The sequence below is a fragment of the Perognathus longimembris genome, chromosome 21 (genome assembly GCF_023159225.1).
Source record: "Perognathus longimembris pacificus isolate PPM17 chromosome 21, ASM2315922v1, whole genome shotgun sequence".
NCBI lineage: Eukaryota > Metazoa > Chordata > Mammalia > Rodentia > Heteromyidae > Perognathus > Perognathus longimembris.
This window is the reverse complement of record NC_063181.1, coordinates 30296023-30320998: the sequence shown is the minus strand read 5'-3', so window position 1 is coordinate 30320998 and position 24976 is coordinate 30296023. Positions and strand designations below refer to the sequence as shown.

The window sequence follows — 24976 nt, the reverse complement described above, 5'->3', positions numbered from 1 at the left end:
ATAAGTACACCCCAATATACTTACTGGCATTAAAAATATTATTTTTAAATGGCTGACAGATAAACTATGTTACATATACTTTACCACAATGATTTTTAAAGTTTTGAATTTAATAATACAAAATATTGTGTACAAATTATATATAACTGCATACAAAATATTATGTATAAATATTCTTTGTATTTCAGCATTGCAGGTAAATGCTGTGGCCCATCTAAAGAGTGATACCCAACTAAGCCACAAAAGTTCAAGGAAGTATAAATACTACCCATCTCACTTTTTCTAAGCCTTTCGGTTAGATGCTAAGGCAGCTCCTTTGCTAGTTATTGTACCATTAAATACCAATAAACAATGCTTTCACAGGACCTATAATCCAGTGATCCTATCAGCTTTCTTTCTCCTCATTCCCTCTTATCTCTTTATCCATCTTAGATTCTAAGGTCTTTCACTGTAATGCCCATCTTGGCATACATTCTTAACTTCTTTGCTCTCTCAACTAAACAAAAAAATTTCAAACTCTATTCTCCACATAATCTGTCAGCTTCAATTTTGAACATGGCTTGAGAAAAACAGAATTATGCTAACTTGCCATTCCCATTGCCACAGAAATATGTTATTCTTCCCATATAAGAAGTATGCTTCTTTTGCTATCACATCTCTATCCAAACACATCCTATCTTTCTATGCTCTTACTGTAAAACAGCATCTTAAAAGTACCATATACCATTATTAAAACCAATGTCTCCTATTCTTTCTAGAACTTACTCCAATTATCTCTTTACCCTCCCTTACCACCATGAAACTGACTCTCACACACACCTCTATGTTGCTAAATCTGATCACCAACTTGCAATCTTCTACTTTGAGACTTATCTGTTGATTTTAACAGCTCATCCATCCTTCCTTCTGGAAACATTTCCTCCATGTCATTCTTAAAAATTAATTCTTCAATGTCAGAAAACATTAAAATTAGCATGGAAATATGTGCTCTTTGGAGATAATGAGAAAAGCATTTTAAAAGGGCTGCCATATCCCAAATATTACTTTTTGCTATTAAGCTTTTTTAGTTTGTTTTTGTCAGTCATGTGGTTTGAACTCAGGACCTATGCAATGTCCCCTGAGCTCTTCAGCTCAAGGATAGCACTCTACCACTTGAGCCACAATGCCACTTCCAGTTTTGTGGTGGTTAATTAGCAATAAAAGTCTCATGGACTTTCCTGCCCGGGCTGGCTTTGAACCATGATCCTCAGATCTCAGCCTCCTGAATAGCTAGGATTATAGGAGTGAGCCACTGGTGCCCAGCTGCTTATAAGCTTTAAAAATAATTTATTCTCTGGGGGCTGAGGATATGGCCTAGTGGCAAGAGTGCTTGCCTCGTATACCTGAGGCCCTGGGTTCAATTCCCCAGCACCACATATACAGAAAACGGCCAGAAGTGGCGCTGTGGCTCAAGTGGCAGAGTGCTAGCCTTGAGCAAAAAGAAGCCAGGGACAGTGCTCAGGCCCTGAGTCCAAGGCCCAGGACTGGCCAAAATAATAATAATAATAATAATAATAATAATAATAATAATAATAATAATTTATTCTCTGTACTATCCAAAGCAATCTATAGATTTGAATACAACCTAGGGAATGAGTAACATTCATACTACCATTCTTCAATATAACTAGTGCTGGGCCGGGTGCAGGTAATCCTAGCTAGCCCCATAACTCAACCCCCACCCCACCCCCCACACACACATACACACAAAATGGTGCTGGGCAGGAAAAAAAAGATACCCAAACACACAAAATAAAATTAGAATTCTCTCTCTCTCTCTCACACACACACACATACACACACGCGTGCGCACAACTAAAACAGGTCAAAATGCATCAAAACAAGTATACAAGCTGAAACTACACAACTCTTCAAAGAAAACACAGGTGTGACACTTTATGACATTACTATGGGTCAAGGGATTATGAACCAGAGCCCAGAAACAAAGGAAGCTAAAGCAAAAGCAGACAGGTAGGGTTATATTAAATTAAGAATTTTCTGAACTGCAAAGGAAACAAAAGTTTGGACAACCTACATGGGATGGGAATGGGAATGGGAATGGGAAAAACACTTCTGAACTATTAAAAAAATTATTTCTGAGCTATTCATCCAAGGAAGACTATGCAGACTATAAGGAAGTAAAAAAAAAAACATACAAAAAAAAACCCCAATGCCAAATAATCCAATTTGAAAATGGGAAAATGTTTCAGGTGTGGTGGGACATGCCTATATTGTCAGCAGCACTCAGGAGACGAAGAAGGAACATCTTGAGATTGAGGTAAGTCTGGGTTACAGAATCCTGTCTCAAAACATAGAAAGGAAAGAAGGGGAGGATAAATAAAGGCAAAAAGTGTTGATGTGTATATTAGCACAATCACTGTGGAAAATATTATAGAGGTTCCTCAAAAAAAAAGATGAATGAAAAATATGAAGCCTAGTATGGTAGTGCTTGCCTGTAACCACAGCTACTTGAGACAAGAGGACAGCAGTTTAAGGCCAATGGAGGCAGTCAGTTAATAGAACCGTATTTCAACAACAACAAAAGCCACAGATAACTCTGATGCCAGCTACTGGGATTGCAGAGATAGAAAGGCTGCTATCTGAAACTGGCTCCAGAAAAAAAACAAACCATGAGATCTTATCAATAAATAAACTAGAATAAAAAGGCTAGAAGCATGGCTAAGTACTTGCCTATCATGAGTAAGTCTTGAGTTCAAACCCAGTTATGACAAAAAAAAAATGGAGAACAGCATTATGACTTAACAGTCCCTAAATAAATCAGGATATTGAAAAGACTTTTGCTTCTGTGTTTACTGCAGAACTATTCAAATACTGAAGAAGATGTAGAAGCAACCAAGGCCTATCAATGGATGAGTGAATAGAGAAAATGGGTATGTATTTACAAAATGAAGTATTATTCAGCCATGCAAATAATGAAATCCTTTCATTTTGTGCCTAAGTGGCTAAACCTGGAGGATGTTATTTAAGACAAGTAAGTGAAATGCAGAAAGATAAATACTGAATATTGTGATTCATAATGTGAAAGCTAAATGAAAGAATCTTAAAGAAGCAGAGTAGAATGATGGTGAAGAGAGGTTGGAAGGGTGAGAGGGACAGAGCATGAAAGGTTAAATTACCAGACATTCTAATGTTCTGTAACTCAGTAGGGTGACTATAGTTAACAATAATTTATTATGCATTACTAAATAGCTAAAAGAGAGGTGTTTAAATGTTCCCAGCACAAAGAAGTAGTAAATATGTGAGATGAGATTTCCAATTATCCTGATTTGCTCAACAATGATTTTTAAAGGAAGTGATTTTTAAAATTTGCAAGATTCCCGCCACCACCCACCCCCACCCCCCCCCCCCCCCCCCCCCGCCCAAGTGCAGAAGAGAAAACTTTATTTGGCTGAACTGCAGGCCTGCTGCTAAATCCAAGGCAGGAAAGACAGTAAAATTTGGAAGATTTTATATCATTTCCTCCAGGCTTATTGGGATCTTAATTGAAATAAAATTGTAGAATAACAACATATATTAATTTTAGTTCCCTTTTTCTTTTCAGAAGTGGCTTTAAAATTATTTATTGTTATTACAGAGGTGATTTACATGAGTCAAGTAATAAGTACATTTCCTTTCATCTGTTCCCTCAGTCTCTCCCAGTCCTCCCTCCCATCTCCACCCACAAGTTGTATAGTTCACTTTCTTCAATGTCCAGTGTGCTCCACTGCTATACTTTTTTACCCTTTTGCCTAGAGTTCCATGCCCTCCCCCAACCCTCCCAATGATATACACATGAATACACCACATATAAGGTAGAGAGAATCAGCAGAAAAAAGGGGGGAAATGTCTTGTTTCCATATCTAATGTGTTCATTTTAGTAGGTGTATTATTTTATATAAATATGAAGAGGCTTTAGGCATTGCACCTTTGTGATTCTCTCCTAAGACTATCCTCTTTTGGTTTCACTGTATCTAGAGTTCTGTATCATTTGTCATCTGCTAGTGCATTTTAGATCTAACTTCTGCATAGCAGGGAGAACATGCTCCATTTGTCTCTTTGAGCTTAGCTTACTTCACTTAATATAATTTACTCTAGTCCCATCCATTTCCCTGCAAATGACATTATTTCATTCTTTCTAATGGCTGTGTAAAATTACACTGTATATTTGTACCACGTTGTTTAGATCCACTCATCTATTATAGGGCATCTGGGCTATTTCCCTATCTTGGCTATTGTGAACAGTGCAGCAATGAACATGGATGTGTGCAGGTGTCTTTATCATATCTTGGCTCATGATGTTCAAGGTAGATGCCTAGGAGTGGTATGGCTGGGTCAGAGGGAAGGTCTATGTTTAGTTTTTTGAGGAACCTCCTGACGGTTTTCCAGAGTGGCTGTACTAGTTTACATTCTCAACCACAGTGCAGTAGGATTCCTTTTCCGGATCAGCCCCACCAACATTTGTCATTGTCAGAATTCAAAATATTGGCCTATCTACCCGGGGTAAGATGGTACCTCATGGTTGTTTTGATTTGCATTTCCTTTATGGCCAGGGAGGATGAGCATTTCCTCATGTGTTTCTTTGCTATTCTTACCTCTTCTGAGAAGTCTCCCCTTAGCTCCTTTGTCTATTTAGTGATTGGTTTATTAAGTTTGGGAGGGGTTAGTTTTTTGAACTTCTTATACAAGAAGTTCAATATTGAATAATATTGGATATTGGGCCTTTGTCTGATGCATTGATGGTAAAGATTTTTTTCATAGTTGGTTGGCTGTCTTTCTAGTTTAGTAACTATGTCCTTAGCTATACAGAAACTTTTTATTTTAATGTAGTCTCACTTGTCTCTAGTCAGGGACTTTTGCCTGTATCTCTGAGGTCTAATGTCTCTCCCACTCTCTCTTGCAGTAGTTTCAGAGTTCTGGGTCTGACGTTGAGGTCTTTCATCCACTTTGAGTTGATATTAGTGTATAGTGACAAACAGGGATCCATTTTCAGTTTTCTGCATATGGCTGCCCAGTTTTCCTAACACCAATAGTTGAAGAGTGTGTTTTCTCCACTGTATAACTTTGGCCCTTTGGCAATTACCAGATGATTCTAAGTGTATGGGTCTTCTAATCTGTCCCATTGATCTAATGGTCTACCGTTGTGCCATTACCAAGCTGTTTTTGTCATTATGATTCTGTAGTAGAGTTTGAAGTCTGGTATTATGATACCACCCTCATTGCCTTTTGGCCTAGAATTGCTTTGGCTCTTCTACTTGTTTTATATGAATTTTTTGATTGTTTTCTCTATGTCAGGAAAGAACGTCATTGGAATTACATTGAATCTGTGTACCATTTTTGGCAGTATGGCCATTTTAACAATATTGATTATACCTATCCATGAACATGGAAGATTTTTCCATTTCCTGGTGTCTTATTTGATTTCTTCAGATTTTTATAGTTTTCACTATAAAGATCTTTTAATCTTTTGTTAGGTTAATTCCTAGGGTTTTGTTTTCTTTGAGGCTACTGCAAGTGGAGTTGTTTTCATGATTTCCCTTTCTGCTACAGAAAGGCTACTGATTGTTTGGGTTAATTTTGTGTCCTGCTACTTTGAGTGGCTCTTTCTTGTAAAAGTTTTAATGTGTAGCCTATGACAGAACAAATGAAATGATTCTACTTCTTGTATTTCCTGTAATTTTTTTAAATTTCAAAATAGTGGCTTTGAAAAATAATATATTAAATATTTCAATAATTCTTAATGTTCAACCAAGGTTAATTATTCAAGTAATTGTTACTAGCAAATACTGGATTTGTTCTTTATGAGTGAGTTTCCTATTAGGTGTAATTTCTAAATGAACTCCAAATATTTAAATTTCAACTATAGTACCTACAAAATCGTTTTCCTTGTTGGTAGGAAAAACAGATCCTGGGGCTGGGAATATGGCCTAGTGGCATGAGTGCTTTCCTCATATACATGAAGCCCTGAGTTCAATTCCCCAGCACCACATAGAAAATGGCCAGAGGTGGCGCTGTGGTTCAAGTGGTAGAGTGCTAGCCTTGAGCAAAAAGAAGGCAGGGACAGTGCTCAGGCCCTGAGTCCAAGGAATGGCAAAAAAAAAAAAAAAAAAAGGAAAAACAGATCTTGAGACATTAAGAAATTACCCAAAGTAAAAGCTAGTAAATGATAGAGCAAAACTTTAAACCATGTCTACATGACTCATAGCGAAGAATCTGTTAAATCATAGTATGATAAAACACTGAGGATTTATACCGCGGTTTTTATCTTTTTATTGTGTGCTTTATTTATAAATTTTTCAAAAGAATTTAATGATAAACACAGTCTATTCACCAATGAAGTCTTTTAATCCAAAATCTTTATTTTTTAACATAACTGGGATCCCTAGCATTAGCCTCATAATTATTCTTCTTCTTATTTTATTTATTTATTTTTTTGTCCGTCTGGGGATTGAACTCTGGCTGGGCCTGGGCGCTGTCCCTGAGCTCTTCAGCTCAAGGCTAGTGCTCTACCATTTGAGCCACAGTGCCACTTCCGGTTTTCTGGTGGTTAACTGGAGATAAGAGTCTCACAGCCTTTCCTGCCTGGGCTGGCTTTGAACCCGATCCTCAGATCTCAGCCTCCTGAGTAGCTAGGATTACAGGCGTGAGCCACCAGCAAGCACCTGGCATAATTCTTAACTTCAAGGTAAAAGAGAAGTCAACTAGAATTACACAGTGAATTAATTGGGGAAAGAGAAAAGATAAACGAATGTAATTTAGAAGAGCCTTTATGACTACTGTCCCTTTTCAATTTCATCTCGTCATTCTCTCTCTTTTTTATCCTAAACCACTCTGATTCCTATAATTCGACACACTTTCCATATCTCCAAATTTCTGTTCATGTCTGTTCCTTCTGAATACATGAAATATTTTTATCTTTCATCCTAAAAAAATACACCATATCCTTTAAAACCTTTAATGAACACTCCTCTAACCTCTCCAGACAACAGCAGATGCTTATTTCCCTATTCTCTAACAACACTCCATAAATGAACTTCCCACATTAACGAGAGAAAAAATTCTGTCATTCACTTTTAGAACATTAATAGGTTCTTTATATATTTATATTGTATCATGTGTCACAAATGATTAAGACTGAAGCAATTAGCAAATATTCTAAATTAATACAGGTGTTTTATTACTTACAAGAACCTTATTTCTTGGTCACATCCCAAGTTGTACATCATACAGTAAGAAAATAAACTAGGGCATTTAACATCGGCAATCAAAGTACTTTATCTGCAAAACCAAGATTTGAAAGGAATACCATAACCAGAAGAACTACATAAACAATACACATGAACTAGATAAGTTGCTATTGTAATTTTATTAACAATTGTTTCATTAATGAGTATTACTTGATTGTCCAATTTTAATATCCAACTTTACCTGCAGTGCTTGTTCCTGGATGTCACGAAATAATTCCATATCTTTCTCAGTCATGATTTCTTGGCTCCCAAAAAGCCGCTCCTCACTTTCTTGTTTGCCATCCCAACCATCCTGATTGTCTGCACATAAAGAAAGGGCTCACATGTTATCTGGACTACCCTAACAAAAGAACTTTCAATTTGAAGACCTTAATATTGTACATATAATCAAGAAGAGGATAGTACTAAACTGACTCAGAAACATATTACTCATTGCTGAATCTTTAAATACTATATCTGCCTTTTAGTGAAAACAGATTTGTCTTAAAGCTTCCAAAAAGTTTATCATAACCCAGTTAAAATGTCATTTAAAGATTACATTTTAATAGGCAGAGCAAGAAAAAGGCCTAAAGAGTATAAAATTTGTCTTGAAAATTTGTATAAATGTAATGTGTCCACCAACTTTCAAATAATTTTCAAACTTGCTACTTTTACTAGTCTCTGGAAGTGCTAATTGTCTTCACATCCTGGGTAACCTGTTAAATCACAATCTGCAAAAACCTGAGGACCATAAATGATAATCCTTTAGGGAAATATTAAAAATTCTGATAATCATCCATTAAATGATATTCTTCCTCAACTGAGCAAAAGCGTCAGTGAAGACAGCCAGGTGCCCAGTAGCTTATACTTACAATCCTAGCTAGTTAGGAGGCTAAGATCTTAGGATTGAGGTTCAAAGCCAGCCCAGACAGACAAATCTGCAAGATTTTTATCTCCAATAAACTAGAAGAAAGCTGATACTGGAAGTATGTCTTAAATGGAAGCGTGTCAGCTATGAGCAGAAAAGCTGCATGAAAATGTGAGGTTTTTATGTTCAAGCCCTAGTACGGGGGGGGGGGGGGGAGGAACTAGTGAAGGGAGTATTTGGAGATTGTGTAGATTTATTCTTTGCATTTAAACATGACACAGCTAGTGGCCTCATTTCCTCTTTACATAAGTATAGCTAAAAACACTAATTAATGACAGTTCTTTTCAAATCAACTACACATATGGATTGTTACTCACTTAGGACAAAAAGCAAAAGGACAAACTCAATGTTAACAAATATTCTCACAGTGGAGAATTTTTGAAAAAACCAAATGTATAATCTAAAGGTACTATGTAAGTTGAATGCCCCCTAGTGCATGAGCCAGATGAATGCAGGGCCAGATCTAGAACTACAGTGGTAGTGATGATGCACCAATTGTTTCTTAAAATCTACATTTCGTACAGAAAATGATGTCTGTAAAAGCTAACACACCAATAACTAAAGTTCAATGTTAAGATTCACATACACTTTATATATCTGCTCAAATAATTTTCATTTTTTAAATTTTCTAGCACATTTTTTAGTAATCCATCTCAAGTGAAAATGTCATTCGTTAAGGATTGCTTTGACAACCTTTTAAACCCAACCTAAATAGAGTACACTTCTTGAAAACAGAAATTAAAATGTCTTAGGTGCTTATGCAGTAATTACTTGATTGCCATTCTAGTGAAAAATCAGTAATGTAGAGAAAGGGGAACCTGAGGGTGAGCCTATTCTCTCCTGAACCCTACCAATGAATTATTTATGTAAGCAGGAATGAAGAAGCCATGAACACATCACCTACCAATGAGATATTCAACAGAAGAAATCCAAGTTAAATTCTTCTGCAGCATGTTAGTGTAACTTTGGTCTTTGTGAGCCAAGAGTTCATTTTCATTCTACTTTCCTCAGAACCCTGTGTTTCCTTAACAAGGTTAGATTCTCTAAATTCATGGTTTCGTAGAGAGGCTATTTTAAGCTTTAATTATCTGGAAATCTAATCAAATTCCTCTGACTTAACTGTCTACCACACTATCATATGGCACAAATGTTTTCTACTGTGAAAACTAGCTAATTCCGCCTCATAAAAAGTTCACACCTAGAGTCCTCTATTGTTCTCTTTAATACATGAAAACCTACAAATGTATCTGCCAAAATCTCAAGTACAGTGACCTCATTATATCTGCATACACTGTGGTCTTTTTCTGTGCTTATATTAACAGCTGTTTAGTTACCTCTACTCTTTCCAAGTTCCTTCCCAGAATAAAATAAGCATTGTGATCCTCATTATATAACTTAAATAGAAATTTATAATATAAAGAGTTATCTTTGCTTTAAGGTTATATATCAAGTTTTTGTGGGTAGATGTTGTGTGCTCCTACAAAAAAAAAAAAATCAGTATCATTTTGCCTAAAAGTTTCAACTGGTTCACTCTTCAACTTTGGCAATTCCTGTCACAGTATCATATAAATACATATATTTTTAATGCATTCTTTTAGTTGTTCTTGATGGTGGTAGTACTGGTGTATGAGTTCAGGGCCTTGTGTTTTCCAGGCAGGGACTCTACCCCTTGAGTTCCATCTTGTATTCCAAAACCAATTTTTGTTTCATTTTGAGACAAGACTTCACTGTGTAGCCCAGACTAGCCTTGAACTTGTGATCCTCCTGCCTGTTTCCTAAGTACTTGGGATTATAGGTATGCTTCATGCTTGGCCATAATCTTTTATAATGAAATAGAAAACCTACTCTAGATACTAGTGCTATTCCAAATACACTTTTGGAATACTTTGTGTGTCTAAGTTTCTTTCATTCAAACTTTTACCTGTGGGCCAATCTGAAGTGCTTGATTTTCTGCTGCCCTTTTTCTTGATTCTGTATTGCTCAGAGTAGTCTACTACTTCCCCTCGAGCTTTCCGCCCATCAGGGGAAGGGGTGAAGAACTTGGTAAGGCCATCAATGAGCCCTTTGGTTTTCTTGTTAAACTTCAAGGGAACACTGCTACCTCTGCTGAAATCCAAGCCATCTATTCGCTCTAAATATCCTTCTTCTGATGATGATGCTGATTGGCTAGAAAGAGTGATTTTACGTTTGCGCCCCCTTCCAGGGCCAGTTCGGACTTTGCTGAAGGGACTTTTTGATCTAAAGAGTGGGGGGGAAAAAGGAAAAATAACCATTTTTTAAAAAAGAATTAGAAGATTTCTATGTAACATATGACATATTTAGAAAATAACCCATAATTTTATTTTTCAAGTATATATGGAGAAAGTTCTATAAACTATAAATGAAAAGTAGTATATTACTAGAAACATCTATTATAGAAAGCCCATCATGAGAGAAGCACTAAATCAGAAGTTAAAAGAGATGTCTAAGACACAATTCTGTCACTTACAGTAAAAGGGTACATCCCAGACAAATCACATTCTAACTCCCAATGTCTTCATCTATCAGATGAGATGTACTAGCCAACAACTACTATTCTTTCAGATATATTCCTTTAATACTACAATCTTTGCATCAACTTAGTCGTACTTTTACACTAAATACAAAGATGGGTTACTCTCTGAAAACCAGAAATCGAAAGATTTATAGGAAAACAAAAGCTTGATTTAAGATTAAAAATAGAACACTAGTTCTGTTACTTCCGGCTGCTAATGGTCATTCATTTCAGTTCTATCACTTTCAAGACAGCATAGGAAAAAAAAAGTATAGAAAAGGAAGGTAAATTTTCAGAGAATAAAAGGATGTTTACAAACTTGAAAATATTTTATGTATCATGTATAGTGAATTACCAGAACTTTTAAAAGTCAACTACTGAATCTTGCCCCACTAGTTTCCAATCACAGCAAAGTTTCCTAGTCTAAAATAACTTCTCATTTCTACTAATAAAGAAAAAAAACAAAACACATTACTTTATACCTAGAGAACACAAAAATGGGACTTATTTATCACTTTAACATAAAGAATTTATCCAATGATTTAAAGACCTAACAGATATTTACAACTGAAACTAGATCAGGAAGGAAACCTGCAAAAGCTAGTTACAAATTTTTCTTTGCTGTCTCTACATGCAAAGCACTGGTTAAGAGCCAGAATTTGGTGCCAGACTATTGGGTTTAATGCCAGTTCAACACTTAGCTGTATCACCCTCTACATGTTAATTTTCCTATGCCTTAGCATCCTCTTTTGCAAACAGAAGTAACAACAGTACCTACAATTCATTGGGTTTGGGAGAGAACTAAATAACTTAGCACACATAAAGCACTAAACAGTGCCTGGCACTTCAGTAAGGGCTCAGGTTAGCTATTATCATGATGTACAAGTGCCAGTTATAACAATGAATTCTGTTTCATAAAGAAAACAAGTGAATCCTACACTATAGAGAAAGCCCTATCCTTTTCTCCCCTCACCTTGCCACAAGTACAACTTACACCGTGTTTTGTTTCTTTAACCTGTTTTTTGGCCGTCCTATTGGATTAGCATAGCGTCGTTTTATCTGTGCTGCTTTCTTTTGTAGAAGTTTTCGTCCTTTTTTCCTAGGTCGACATATTTGACATATCCACATGCCTATAAAAAATAAAATTCCACACATATGTATGACATACATAAACATACTCAAGTAATTTAGATAACCTAACTCAACTACTTAACCTCCTTATGAAAACCCAATAGAAGGCATCCCAAAAACACATACACAGAAGAGCACAAAATTCTATAAAGAGCTGGGATTCACATATATTCATAAAGCTTGCAAATGGAAAGAATGTGTTGATTTTTAATTTTTTTTTAATTTGCTCTACAATCCAGACATAAGATATTGGTTCCCAGGGGCTGGGGATATGGCCTACTGGCAAGAGTGCCTGCCTCATATACATGAGGCCCTGGGTTCGATTCCCCAGCACCACATATACAGAAAATGGCCAGAAGTGGCGCTGTGGCTGAAGTGGCGGAGTGCTAGCCTTGAGCAAAAAGAAGCCAGGGACAGTGCTCAGGCCCAGAGTCCAAGCCCCAGGACTGGCCAAAAAAAAAAAAGATATTGGTGCCTAATTAGTAGCCTACAACAAAAAGGAACCAGGCTTCTTAGGGTAATAGTTGACTCTAGAACAGGACAAGGAAGATCCAAAGCAACCTGCAGGTTTTATAGAATAATAAAGAATAAAGTAATGCACATAAACTGTTATCACTGATAGCACATCAAAAGAACACAGGTGCCAACTTGAAGGAGTTTCTAATTGCCAAATCTGGAACAATTTTGGTTAAAAAAACAAACAAACAAAATGGAACAACAGGTGATAATCCATAGAATAAAATTAATCCAAGAGTCCATAATGAGTTAAATATTCAGATAATAAGAAAGCGATAGTCCATCTTTAGAGCAGAACTTCGATTACTCACTGTTTAAGGAATGATGCATTTTTCAGGCATCACATTAATAATTAGTATAGGCAAGAATGATTAATAGATTTTAGGGAGCAAAAGGAAAAAACTGTAAGGTATCTGTTAAGAGTTTTTTTTTTAACCATAAGCAAAATTACTACTGGTAATAAGATATCTCTTATGATAAACTGAGAAGGGCATTATGTCCTTTAGTAGCACTGTTAAAATTTGAAACCTTGATCTAAGAAAACTTGAGAAGGCAATGTAGAAACCTAAATTGAGGAGCCTTCTTTGAAATATCTGACTGGCAATCTTTACAAGTGTTAAGATCAAGAAAAAAAATCTGAAGTCACAGACTGAACAAGACTAAGATATTAGGACAGCTAAATGTAATATGAAAACTTGGATTGGATCCTCAATCAGAACTTGTAAAGTCCATAGATTTAATCATATCATATAAGATCAGATCTACATTAATTTCCTGGTTTTAGTATGATGTTGTAGTATGACAACATTAGGAGAAGCCAGGTAAAGGATATAGTAAGATTAGTCTATACCTTTTTTTCCTGTCACTTTTCTGTAAGTCTGAAAATGGAATTATAAAGTTTCCTGTTCTGTTATAAAACTTTTTGTGTAGAATTTAAATGCACAGAAGAGAAGCCGTGAAATATCTTCTGTGTCTTAAAGGATTCTCACAAGGCCTTTTGTTCAAACTTTAAATAAATGCAAGGGGTAAGGAAAACAAGTTATTCTTTTTAAAAATTTAGTGTCAAAGTGATGTACAGAGGGATTACAGTTTCATATGTAAGGCAGTGAGTACATTTCTTATCAAACTTGTTACCTCCTCCCTCATTTTTCTCCCTCCTTTCCCCCTCCCCAATTCCCTCCCATGAGTTGTACAGTTGGATTATGGCATATAGTTTTTTAAGTACTGTTGTTGCATTGGTTCACCTTTTACCCTTTGTCTCTCTGTTCTAATGTTCTCCTTCCCTTCCCTAGTTCCAATAAACATATATACAATACCCAGGGTACTGAAATCAGTAACAGTGATATCAAGGGTTAAAACCCTGGGGAAGAAAGACAAAGAAAGTGGCATAATTTCAGATGGTACACTGAAAATAACAATGACAATGGTAAACCACTTATTTCCATACCTTGGAGTTTCACTTAGGACCATCTTATGTGTTCATATGTACATAGCTATTGAGCTATTGTGATCTTCTGCTAGGACTATCCTAAACGTGTGCTAACTATCATCAATGAGGAAAAACAAGAGTCTATGTTTCTTTGGGTCTGGCTCACTTCACTTAGTATAATTTTTTCCAAGTCCTTCCATTTCCTTACGAATGGGGCAGTATCATTCTTTCTTACAGAGGCATAGAATTCCATGAACCACATTTTCTTGATCCATTCAACTACTGAAGGGCATCTGGGTTGGTTCTATATTTTAGTGATGGTAAATAGTGTGGCGATGAACATAGTTGTGCTGGTGGCTATAGTGTGGTCTTGCTTGTAATCTTTTGGGTAGACACCCAAAAGCGGGGCTACTGGGTCATAGGGGAGTTCTATATTTAGCCTTCTGAGGAGCCTCCATACTGCTTTCCAAAGTGGTTGAACAAGTTTACACTCCCAACAACAGTGCAGTAGGGTTCCCTTTTGGCCACATCCCCTCCAGCATCTGTTATTACTTTTCTTGATAATGGACATTCTTATTGGGGTGAGAAGGAATCTCAAAGTTGTTTTGATTTGCATTTCTTTCATGGCCAGTGATGTTGAGCACTTCTTCATGTGCCTCTTGGCCATTCTCATTTCTTCTTCAGAGAAGTCTCTTTTTAGGTCTTTAGACCATTTATTAAGGGAGCAGTTGTTCCTTTGAGGATTTGTTTTGGGGGAACTTAATTTTTTGAGTTCTAAGTATGTTTTAGATACGAGACCCTTGTCTGTTGTATGGCCGGTGAAGATCTTCTCTCAACTTGTGGGTTTTCTATTTATCTTGCAAGCTATGTCCTTTGCTGTACAGAAGCTCTGCAGTTTGATGCAATCCCATGTGTCCAACCTTTCTTTGATTTGTTGTGTTTCTGGGCCTTTATTAAGAAAGTTTCAACCTGTGCCAAGGAGTCCAAGTGTTTCTCCTATTCCTTCCTGCAATGCTTTCGGAGTATCTGCTTGTACCTGGATGTCTTTCATCCATTTGGAATTGATTCTGGTGCAGGGTGATATATAAGGATCTAGCTTTAGTTTGTTACAGGTGTTTAACCAATTTTGCCAGCACCATTTGTTGAAGATGCTGTCTTTCTTCCATCCTAGCTCCTTTATCAAAGACTAGGTAGCCACAGGTCTGTGGGTTCATTTCTGGATCTTCAGTTCTATTCCATTGGTCCTTGGGCCTATTGTTGTGCTGATACCAAGCTGTTTTTATTACTAAAGCTTTGTAATAGAGTTTGAAGTTTGGTATTGATATTCCTCTAGCACTGTTCTTCCTGCTTAGAACTGTTTTTGCTATTCTGGGTCTTTTATTGTTCCATATGAATTGTTGGATTGCTTCCTCTATTTAACTTAAGAATAATGTTGGAATATTGATGGGTATGGTGTTGAATTTGTAGACAGCCTCTGGCAGTACTGCCACTTTCATGATGTTAATCCTCTCAATCCAGGAGCATGGGAGGGTTTTCCATTTCCTTAGTTCTGCTTTAATTTACTTTTTCAGGTTTTTAAAGTTTTTACCCTAGAGGTCTTTCACTTCTTTAGCTAAGGTTATTCCTAAGTATTTTATGTTTTTTGAGGCTACTGCAAAAGGAGTTGCTTTCCTGATTTCAGCTTCACTCTCTGCATTGTTGGCATACAGAAAAGCCACTGATTACAAATTATTCTTATAAATTTAAGATTATTCAAAAGGTAATAAATCAACAAGATGGCACAGAGTAATTCAAGTAAGATCCTAAACCAGATAACTTGGCTTAGGGTTGAGTCATTTTCCATTATCAAGAAAATTTTCTTGCCAGGACACTCTTGGCTCCCATCTGTAATGCTAGCTACTCAGGAGCTACTGAGATCTGAGGATGGTGGTTTGAAGCCATGGAAAGGGTAGAAACTCCATGGAGAGTCTTATCTCCAAGTAACCACCAAAAAGCCCAAGGTAGAGCTGTAGCTCAAGTGGAAGAGTGTCATCCTTAGCAAAAACGCTAAGGAAAAGAGCCCAGGCCCTGAGTTCCAGCCCCAGTACTGGCACCAAAAAGGCGGGGGGAGAGGCAGAGGAGGAGGGGGAGGAGGAGGAGGAGGAGGAAGAGGGGGGGAGGGGGGTAGAAGGAAGAAGATGTTATCAAATATCCTATACACATTTTACTTAAGAAATTTGTAAATCACAAAATCAGAGTTCAAATGGACAAAATAGTGGCACTACATATTTCCTTTAAAAAACTATAATCATGATAAGTTCCTTGAGCTGCTAAATCACCGTTTTATATATTTATATATATATGTGGTATGTGTACATATATATACATATATATTAGTCTTCTCACAATAGAGATACCTGCATATTTATTTTATAACAACACTATTCTTAACAGCCAAACTACGGAACCAGCTTAGTGTCAACTAACTGATGAGTGGATAAAGAAAATGTAGACTTTCTATATCTTTCTATCCCTATCCACATAAATTGGAGTGCTTTTCAGTCATAGGAAGAATGAAATTATGGTATCTGTAGGAAAATGGGTGAACTGAAAATCATCATGTTAAGTGAAATATGCCAGATTGAGAAACATAAATATTCTATGCTCTTACTCATAAATAAACTCTAGATCAATTTTTCAAAAATGATAAAAATGTAAAACAGGAGGACTGTTTGGAGAAGGAACTAGTGGTGGGGAAGAGGGAGAGTAAAAGGAGGAAGGTAAATATGATCTAAGTACTTCATATGTATGAAAACAGAATGATTAAAGATGTTAAAACTTTTTTAATGGGCTGGGGATATGGCCTAGTGGCAAGAGTGCCTGCCTCATATACATGCCAGCACCATATATACAGAAAATGGCCAGAAGTGGCGCTGTGGTTCAAGTGGCAGAGTGCTAGCCTTGAGCAAAAAAGAAGCCAGGGACAGTGCTCAGGCCCTGAGTCCAAGCCCCAGGACTGGCAAAAAAAAAAAAAAAAAAAAACTTTTTTAAAGGGGGTGGTGATAAGAAAGAGTAATGGGGGTAGATCAAAGTGCATTACAATACATGTACTTCAATCAAAATCATTCCTGCTATTATGCATGCAATATCGTAATAAATCCCCTTTGTACAATTTAAAATTTATAAATTTATATTTTTTTAAAGATGATATTTCATGCAAGTCTAACCAGAAGTCAATTATATCCTATGTAATACTTTCCAAGGAACAAGAATCAAAAGGTATTTAGATTATTGTTCACAACTTAACTTTGTTAGAAAAATTATTCCACCCTCAAAAGTACTGAGCAATGACATAATCAACATGACTTAATACAACTGAATTTCTTCCTTAAAAAAAAGAAATATTTTGGGTTTGGAGGCATGGCTCAGTTGGTAGAGTACAAGCCAATGAGCAAAGTGTCAGGTACTGAGTTTGAGTCCCAATGGGGTGGGGGTGGGGGGCACGAGTTTCAAGAGATAACATACAGCAAGTGTTTTGGGCCTCTAGCCCAATTATCAAAACAGAGGAGAATAAGCCAGGCACCAGTGGTTCACCCCTTTAATTCTAGCTATTCAGGAGGCTGAGATCTAAGGATCTCCGTTCAAACACACCCCCAGCAGGAAAGTTTGTGAAACCCTTATGTCCAACTAACCACCAAAAAGCTGGAAGTGCAAGTGTGGCTCAAGTGGTAGAGTGCTAGCCTTAAGTGTAAACGGTAAGAACAGCACTTAAGCCCTTGCACACACACACATACACACACACACACACACACACACACACACACACACACACAGGAGGGGAGAGGGGGAAAGAAACGGGGAAAAGGAAGAGAGATTATACTATATAGAGAGGGGGGAGAATAATAAATCCATAAAGATATGTAACTGTCAATTGGCTGAAACAAAAGACTTTACCTACTTTTTGTATGGTGGGTGCCAGTCCTGAGGCTTGAATTCAGGGCTTGGGTACTGTCTTAGAGCTTCTGTGCTCAAAGCTAGCTAGTGCTCTACCACTTGAGCCACACTTCCACTTCAGGCTTTTGGTGTTTAGTTGGAGATAATGAGTCTTATGTACTTTTCTACCCAAGCTGGTTTCAAACAGCAATCCTAAGATATCAGCCTCCTGAGTAGCTAGCGTTACTGATATGAGCCAGGATCTGGTTGCCTCTACTTTTAAAATGGCAAGTCTCACCGGGTGCCAGTGGCTCACGCTTATAATCCTAGCTACTCAGGAGGCTGAGGTCTCAGAATTGTGGTTAGAATCCAACCATTAGAAAACTAGAAGTGGAGCTGTGGCTCAAAGTGGCAGAGCACTAGCTTTGAATTAAAAAGCTCAGGGACAGCACCCAGGCCCTGAGTTAAGCCCCTCAACCAACAAAAAAATAAATAAAAATAAAATAAAATGTTATCTCTTCCTACTTATACAACTCAATATAGGCTGAGTTATTCTCTTTGCAGTAGAGAAAACACACTTTTACTAGCATATCCATTGATTTCTCCATTTTATTTCAGGAAGTGTTTCTCACCTTTTGGCATCCGTGTGAGTGGTGGATCACAACACTCCATGTGAAAACCTCGATCGCATGAATCGCAAAAGAGCATGTTATCCTTTAAAAACAAAAAGGAAAGAGAAAGGTGATTCTGCATAACCTTAAGAAACAGAAATAAGACAGGATTATAACTTCATGAAAATGGGGAAGACCAAAGAAAACAGATGAGTTGCTATTCTAAAGCTTTCTTTAATCTATATTAAGGAAACAGTCTGAATTACCAAAAAGGTTTGCTCTATTCAGTCTCTGATAAAGAGCTAACTAATTTCATTACTTTCCGGGGTACCTCCAGCCAAGAAAAAGTTAATCTTGATCTGACATTTAAAAAAAAAAAAGGCATAGAACAGTTTTTAATTAGGAAGTACACATTCCTAACTGAATGTCTCCTATGTTGCTCAAAAAAGGGGGGAGGGGGAACTTTCCTTAAAGTAACTTAAAGTCTCTCTGAAAATGCATAATTAGGATTCTTTATAATTACCTAAACAGATATCCTAAGTCTTAAGCAAGTTTCCTAAGCTTATGCATAATGTATTCTAAATTCTACTAAATTCTATTTTTCAGTAGAAAATAGCCAGCCACACTGGGTGGAGATGTTGATTTTACCTTCTACTTCTGTATGAAATATCCACATGGGAAGGCAAAATACTCACTGCATTTTTGCCTTGATCTCGACAGGAGCTGCATGTTTTACACTCGATACACTGCCACCGTAATGCCTTCACTCTAACCGTTAATTCTGGGGAAAACTTTAAACAGGATGGATGACCTTATAAAAAGGGAAAAGATTCATGAATTAAATAATAAAAATTACTGTATAATTGTACTAAGGAAATTATGTAGACCACAACAAATATCTTACATGTAAATCCTGAATGAAAGCCTGCTGTATATCATCAGTACTTGGCCTAGAATTCAGTTTATTAGTGCTACAAATTTAGACATTTCCCCCAATTTGATTACAAAAAGTTCATACAGTTCAAACTTAGGCCTGCATTATGTTTGTATATATGCTGTTTTGAATAGCAAATATGCCTGGAAGAACACACAAACAGCTATTTATTTATATTGGTAACATCGTAGAAAAATGGAGTTGCAAATATTTTGAAGAATTTTATGTTTCATCTTATATCCTTTTCTGTGCTCTTTTTAATGGAGACACATTACTTTTATAATTTAAAAAAAAACTTGTAATTTCAAAGTTATGTGCTCATGATTTTAAAGCACTGAAGTTGAAACTACAACCAAAAGTAGTGTTTCTACTTGGATCAGAATTAACAGTAATTTTAAAAAACCAACCTGATTCTTCCTCCATTAGTTAATATAAGTTGGTAGCAGTTAGATGCTCAAATTCAGAGTAGCTATTTTACTCTCAAGGCAGAAAAGATTTGTTTCATCTCCAATAATTGTATTTGTCATTTGTGAGAGAAAGCTTGATTACAATATCTTTTCTCCTTTCTTTTCTAGTCACCAGGACTTTCCTCTTGTATGAAGTATTAAGTTTGTCATCAAAATATTAACACTGAAGAGCAACTGGAGAGGAAGTTAAAGTCCTCTGTCCATAGTCTTATCACCCTAGAAAAATAGCAATTTTCATGTTCTCTTTTTCCTTTTTATTTTTTATGCTAGCCCTGGGGCTTGAACTCAAAGCCTAGGTGCTGTTTCCTCAGCTGTTTTGCTCAAGGCTAGTGCTCTACTACTTGAGGCCAGCTCCACTTCTAGCTTTTTTGGTGGGTAAATGGAGATAAGAGTCAAACGACATTTATTTATGTCTGGATTATCCTCAGATCTCAGCTTCCTAAGTAGCTAGGATTACACGTGAGAGCTACCAGCACCTAGCCCTTTTTCCTTTTTAAGCTTGCTGAAAGCCCTTATTTGGTTGGAATTCTAGAATGTGTAGTTTTTATTTTGCTTTCATTATTTTGAGTAAAGTTTACACTTATATTCCTCAAATCTATTGACTGATAAATGATATACCCTTCCACAACCCTCTCCTATTGCTAAATACTTTGACTAAAGAGAGAACACTAAAATGACTTGTCACAGTCATTGATTCTTTCTTTTAAACTAACTCCTCTTAAAAATAGAGAATCCTGAAAATAATGGCTGAATGCAAACATGAGGTCCTGAGCTTAAACCTCAGGGAGGAAGGAAGGGAAAGAGAGTCTGGTGAGTGCAATGGGCATTTTATATGATAGGTTACAGGGTATAAGAATGGTGAGTACAATAAACATTTTTAGTGTCACAGGCTGAAGGTGCATAGCCAAACAATTTCTAAATGTGATGATACAATATCCATTATCACCAGCAAAGAACGAATGCCTTACATTTCATCACTCTAGGTTTGAATTGTGATATGTTCAATGAGTCATTTTCTTATACAAACTGGCTGTTTATAGGCTATATTCTGGATTTTAGGCTTGGAAATGGGATCATGTTCTTTACACCTACAGATCATTTGGCCCTTTGCCAAATTTAATGAAATTATTTTCTCAAAACTATTGAGGCTTCTGATCAATAGGCAACAAAATGAACTTGGCAGCAAGGTAGGTGAACCATCACTGAAGCTCCAGGTGACTGAAATTTTTTTTTAAATTGAAACACCAGTTAAAATTTTAACGACTTCATAAAATGGCAAGTCAAAATTGCTCGGATAAGCGAAATTTTCCAAATTTTCAAATCTCCAACCCACAGAAAAGAGTAAAACTGAAACAAAGGAAAAAAATTAAAAGGGTGCTGGAAGGGGGAAGAGGGGGAGGAGGAGGGGGAGGAGGGGGGGGGAGGAGGAGGAGGAGGAGGAGGAGGAGGAGGAGGAGGGGGGGGGGGGAGGAGGAGGAGGAGGAGGGGGGGGGGAGGAGGAGGAGGAGGAGGAGGAGGAGGAGGAGGAGGAGGAGGAGGAGGAGGAGGGGGGGGGGGAGGAGGAGGAGGAGGAGGAGGAGGAGGAGGAGGAGGAGGAGGAGGAGGAGGAGGGGGGGGGGGAGGAGGGGGGGGAGGAGGAGGAGGAGGAGGAGGAGGAGGAGGAGGAGGAGGAGGAGGAGGAGGAGGAGGAGGGGGGGGGGGAGGAGGAGGGGGGGGAGGAGGAGGAGGAGGAGGAGGAGGAGGAGGAGGAGGAGGAGGAGGAGGAGGAGGAGGAGGAGGAGGAGGAGGAGGAATCACTTCCAAGCTACTAAATTTTAGAGTAATTTATTTCTGTAGTACTAGATAACTGCTACTTATTTCTTTAGGGGGGAGGGGTAACTAGGATTTGAACTTGGCCTTCAACCAGCAATGCCCTTTTTTCATTTGCTTGTTTTGTTATTTGTTTGTGAGTCTCTACTTTTTGCCCTTCCTGGTCTTGGACCATTGTTCTTCTACCTCCACCTTTTGAGTAGCTGAGAAAACAGGCAGGTACCACCATCCCCAGAGGTTTTTGAGCTATAATCTGGCTGACTTTTGCCCAGTTTCACCTCCCAAGTATATTCAGTTTCTTTAAAATTTACCTCATTGGTTAATAGTCTTAAAATTGTGTCCTTCCCTAGAGCTTAAAGACTCTATTTCATTCCCACCTCAACTAGATCAGATTCTTTTTTTATTTTTATATATTTGGGCTCCTATAAAAATTTATTTGCAAGGTTTTACATAACTAATATATGTTGGAATATATATCACTGCAATATGTAGCATGCTGCTATATTTTTATCCTGTCTTCTTTGTGGATTTTAAAGCCAAATTTTCATTTGTCTTGTAATACCATGCTGGACATGGCCACCTAGCTAGCACCTAAGATCTATTCTCACCTTAGAAGCCCCTATGCATAAAAACTGAAGAGCATAAAATAAACTTGCTGGACAAGTTTCCAGATAGCTTCTAGATATGAACTGAGTTCTATCGGGAATATTTGAAAGACAGAGATGAAATGAAGATCATCTTCATTCCAGTATTATTTTCTAATGGTAAGTCATGGAAACAACAAGATCTACTCTTTCATTTCTGTCCAGTAGGAAATGATGATGCCCACAATAAGCACCTCAATACCTAGCTACAGAACTCAACAGTTCAGAGGCAGTGATATCATGTCCACTCATTCTTTTGTTTGTTTGTTTATGCATGCCAGTTCTGGGGCTTGAACTCAGGGCCTGGGCACAGTCCCTGAGGCTCTCTGTGCTCAAAGCTAAGCTAGTGTTCTACCACTTGAGGCACAATGCCACTTCTGGCTTTTTCTGTTTATGTGGTACTGAAGAATGGAACCCTGGGCTTTATGCATGCTAGGCAAGCACTCTACCACTAAGCCACATTCCCAGCATGTCCACTCATTCTTTAGGAGTCCTTATCTTCAAATCCCACCTCAGAGGAAGGCTGGTGAATATACTTTAGATAATTTTCTTAAAATTAAAGAAAGTGTTAAGATATTAAGCTTCTAGAATACAGGACTTTGCCCTCTATCTCCTTTTATTTCAATAGCACACTGGCTCAGACTTCAATAAGAACACATAAACTTAACTGGAAAAAAATTTATCAACAATAAATAAGTACTGTCAATGGCTTAGGTTCTATGACAGTTTTGATGTATGATATAAACTGTGTTTCTGACCACAAAAATGAAAAGCTCAACTTAGGGTTTCCCTCTTCAGCCCTCCGGACAATTTCACAAGTACCTAATTCCCTTCCCCTTGAAGTATCTAATGTAGCTTCTGTTTTCTGAACCAATCTTGGATTGTCAGTTTATAAAAATAGTGAAAATTAAGCCAAGAAGGACAATGAATGACAGCTTACTAAAGCCTTCCTATAAGTTCCAAAGACAAATTAGGAGACTCTGCAAAGCCTTTCCTAAAGCCCAGAAGTTTATACACATATTGAACTACAGAGTTAACACTGTGCCCCAATGTAACAGAAGAAAGTTTCCATCCAAAATAATAAATCTGAACCAGGTGCTAGTGGCTCATGCCTATAATCCTTACTACTTAAAAGGCTGAGATCCTAGATCCTAGGATCATGGTTCAAAGCCAGCCAGGGCAGGAAAAGTCCATGAGACTCTTAAATAAACTACTCAGAAAAAGCCAGAAGTGGTGCTGTGGCTCAAGTAGTAGAGGGAAAGCCTTGAGCACAAGAGGTTCAGGGACAGTGCCCAGGCCCTAAGTTCAAGCCCCTGGCCAATAAAATTAATTAATTAATCAAGCAAGCAAGCAGTTATCATCCTAATTCTTTTTTGCACTTAGCTTAAGGAATGGATCAACAAAGACAAGGTAGTGGTTATTAAAGAACCGAAGAAAAACTTTTAATTGACTAGTACAATTTATATTTAACAATGAAATAGAGATCAACAGGGAAAAATAAGTTCACAGAAAGTTTATTTTACAAAGAGCTGATTTAAATTAACTGTATTACTGTCATAAGGATTCAGTATGCAAACTCAGTTAAACACATTCTCCTGCCTTGACAAATATGTTGAGAGGAAATGGGGGTCACATACCACTGTTGCCACAGTCTGCACAGGAGATGAGTTCCTCTGGCTTCTTTTCCCGGTTTTGTTCTTTTGTACCAAGACAGAAACTACAGATGGGGATTGGTTCAGCAACCGGCTGTTAAAAAATTAAAAAATAAAATAAAATTCATTCCAGTACTAGCACTTTAAAACATTACAACTAAAGTTTCATACTGTTATCAGAAGTTCACATAACTTTTGGACAACTGTACCACTCTCCTAAAATTCCTACTAGGTAATTCAGTTTTTACCAAGTCTGTTTTCTAATTGATTTTTTTTTTAAGATCACATCCCAATCCCATTCACTTAGAAACTAAGTGACAAAGTATATCTTAAACACAAACAAATCCTTCACCTAAAATCCAGTCAACTGAATCAAGTGAAAGAAGACATGTATCAGCCCTCACCAGGTATGTGCTTTAGAAGAAAAGCAGTAAGATGTATACAAATAAATTATTTGTAATGTTAAGGCAGAAAACAAGTATATATACTCCATATCACTGGGAGAGATAAATTCCCCATGGTTTGGAGGAGGGGAATGCATCACATATCAAGTACCAGAACTCAGTTGTGGGATTTTAGTGAGCTAGTCCAAGGACAACAGTGTTAGAAGCAAATTTAAATTTAAGTATCTGTGTTTCCTCTACAAAACTGCTTCCCCCTAACAACTGACAGAGAGAAAGGCAATACAGGTAATATAAAATGTAAATAGGATAAACTTAAATGTGAAGTCTGGTAAGGCCACTGTTTAAACGTCTATGTTAGAGAGGAAAACAGGAATGAAAAAATAAATGTTGGATCACTTTGTGAAGAACTGCCTCTGATGCCTCAAAGAAAGTGGACTTTAAAATTCAACAAAACACAGACATTTAATATTTTCAACTATTTTTGTCTATGTTTTTTTTGTTTATGTGGTGCTGAGGAATCAAACTCAGGGCTTCATGCATGCTAGACAAGCATTCTACCACTAAGCCACATTCCCAGCCCCTATTTTCAACTTTTATCTAGTAATCACACTTGAATAGTAAGTAAATTAAAATTTTTAATTAAAAGGAGGACTTTTTCTTCAGGCAAAAAAGAAGTTACTGATGTGGTAGATAATCACCTGTATTTGAGCAACATAACTAGCAATACCAAACACAAATGGGAAG

The 24976-nt window shown here is 37.2% G+C and overlaps 1 protein-coding gene across 3 annotated transcripts in view; it reads right to left on the bottom strand.

Moving 5' to 3' along the window:
• Positions 1 to 24976, bottom strand: part of Kat6a (lysine acetyltransferase 6A) — a 120804-nt gene that overhangs the window by 34953 nt on the left and 60875 nt on the right. For 2 of the 3 annotated variants that reach the window (XM_048330434.1, XM_048330435.1), the window contains 6 exons: positions 23814 to 23922; positions 19018 to 19133; positions 18344 to 18425; positions 11718 to 11853; positions 10112 to 10428; positions 7465 to 7583 (listed from right to left, as the gene is read on the bottom strand). In XM_048330434.1, coding sequence (XP_048186391.1) covers positions 7465 to 7583; positions 10112 to 10428; positions 11718 to 11853; positions 18344 to 18425; positions 19018 to 19133; positions 23814 to 23922 — 879 coding nt within the window. The remainder of the gene's footprint in view (positions 1 to 7464; positions 7584 to 10111; positions 10429 to 11717; positions 11854 to 18343; positions 18426 to 19017; positions 19134 to 23813; positions 23923 to 24976) is intronic. The other variant, XM_048330436.1, reaches the window with a different exon arrangement.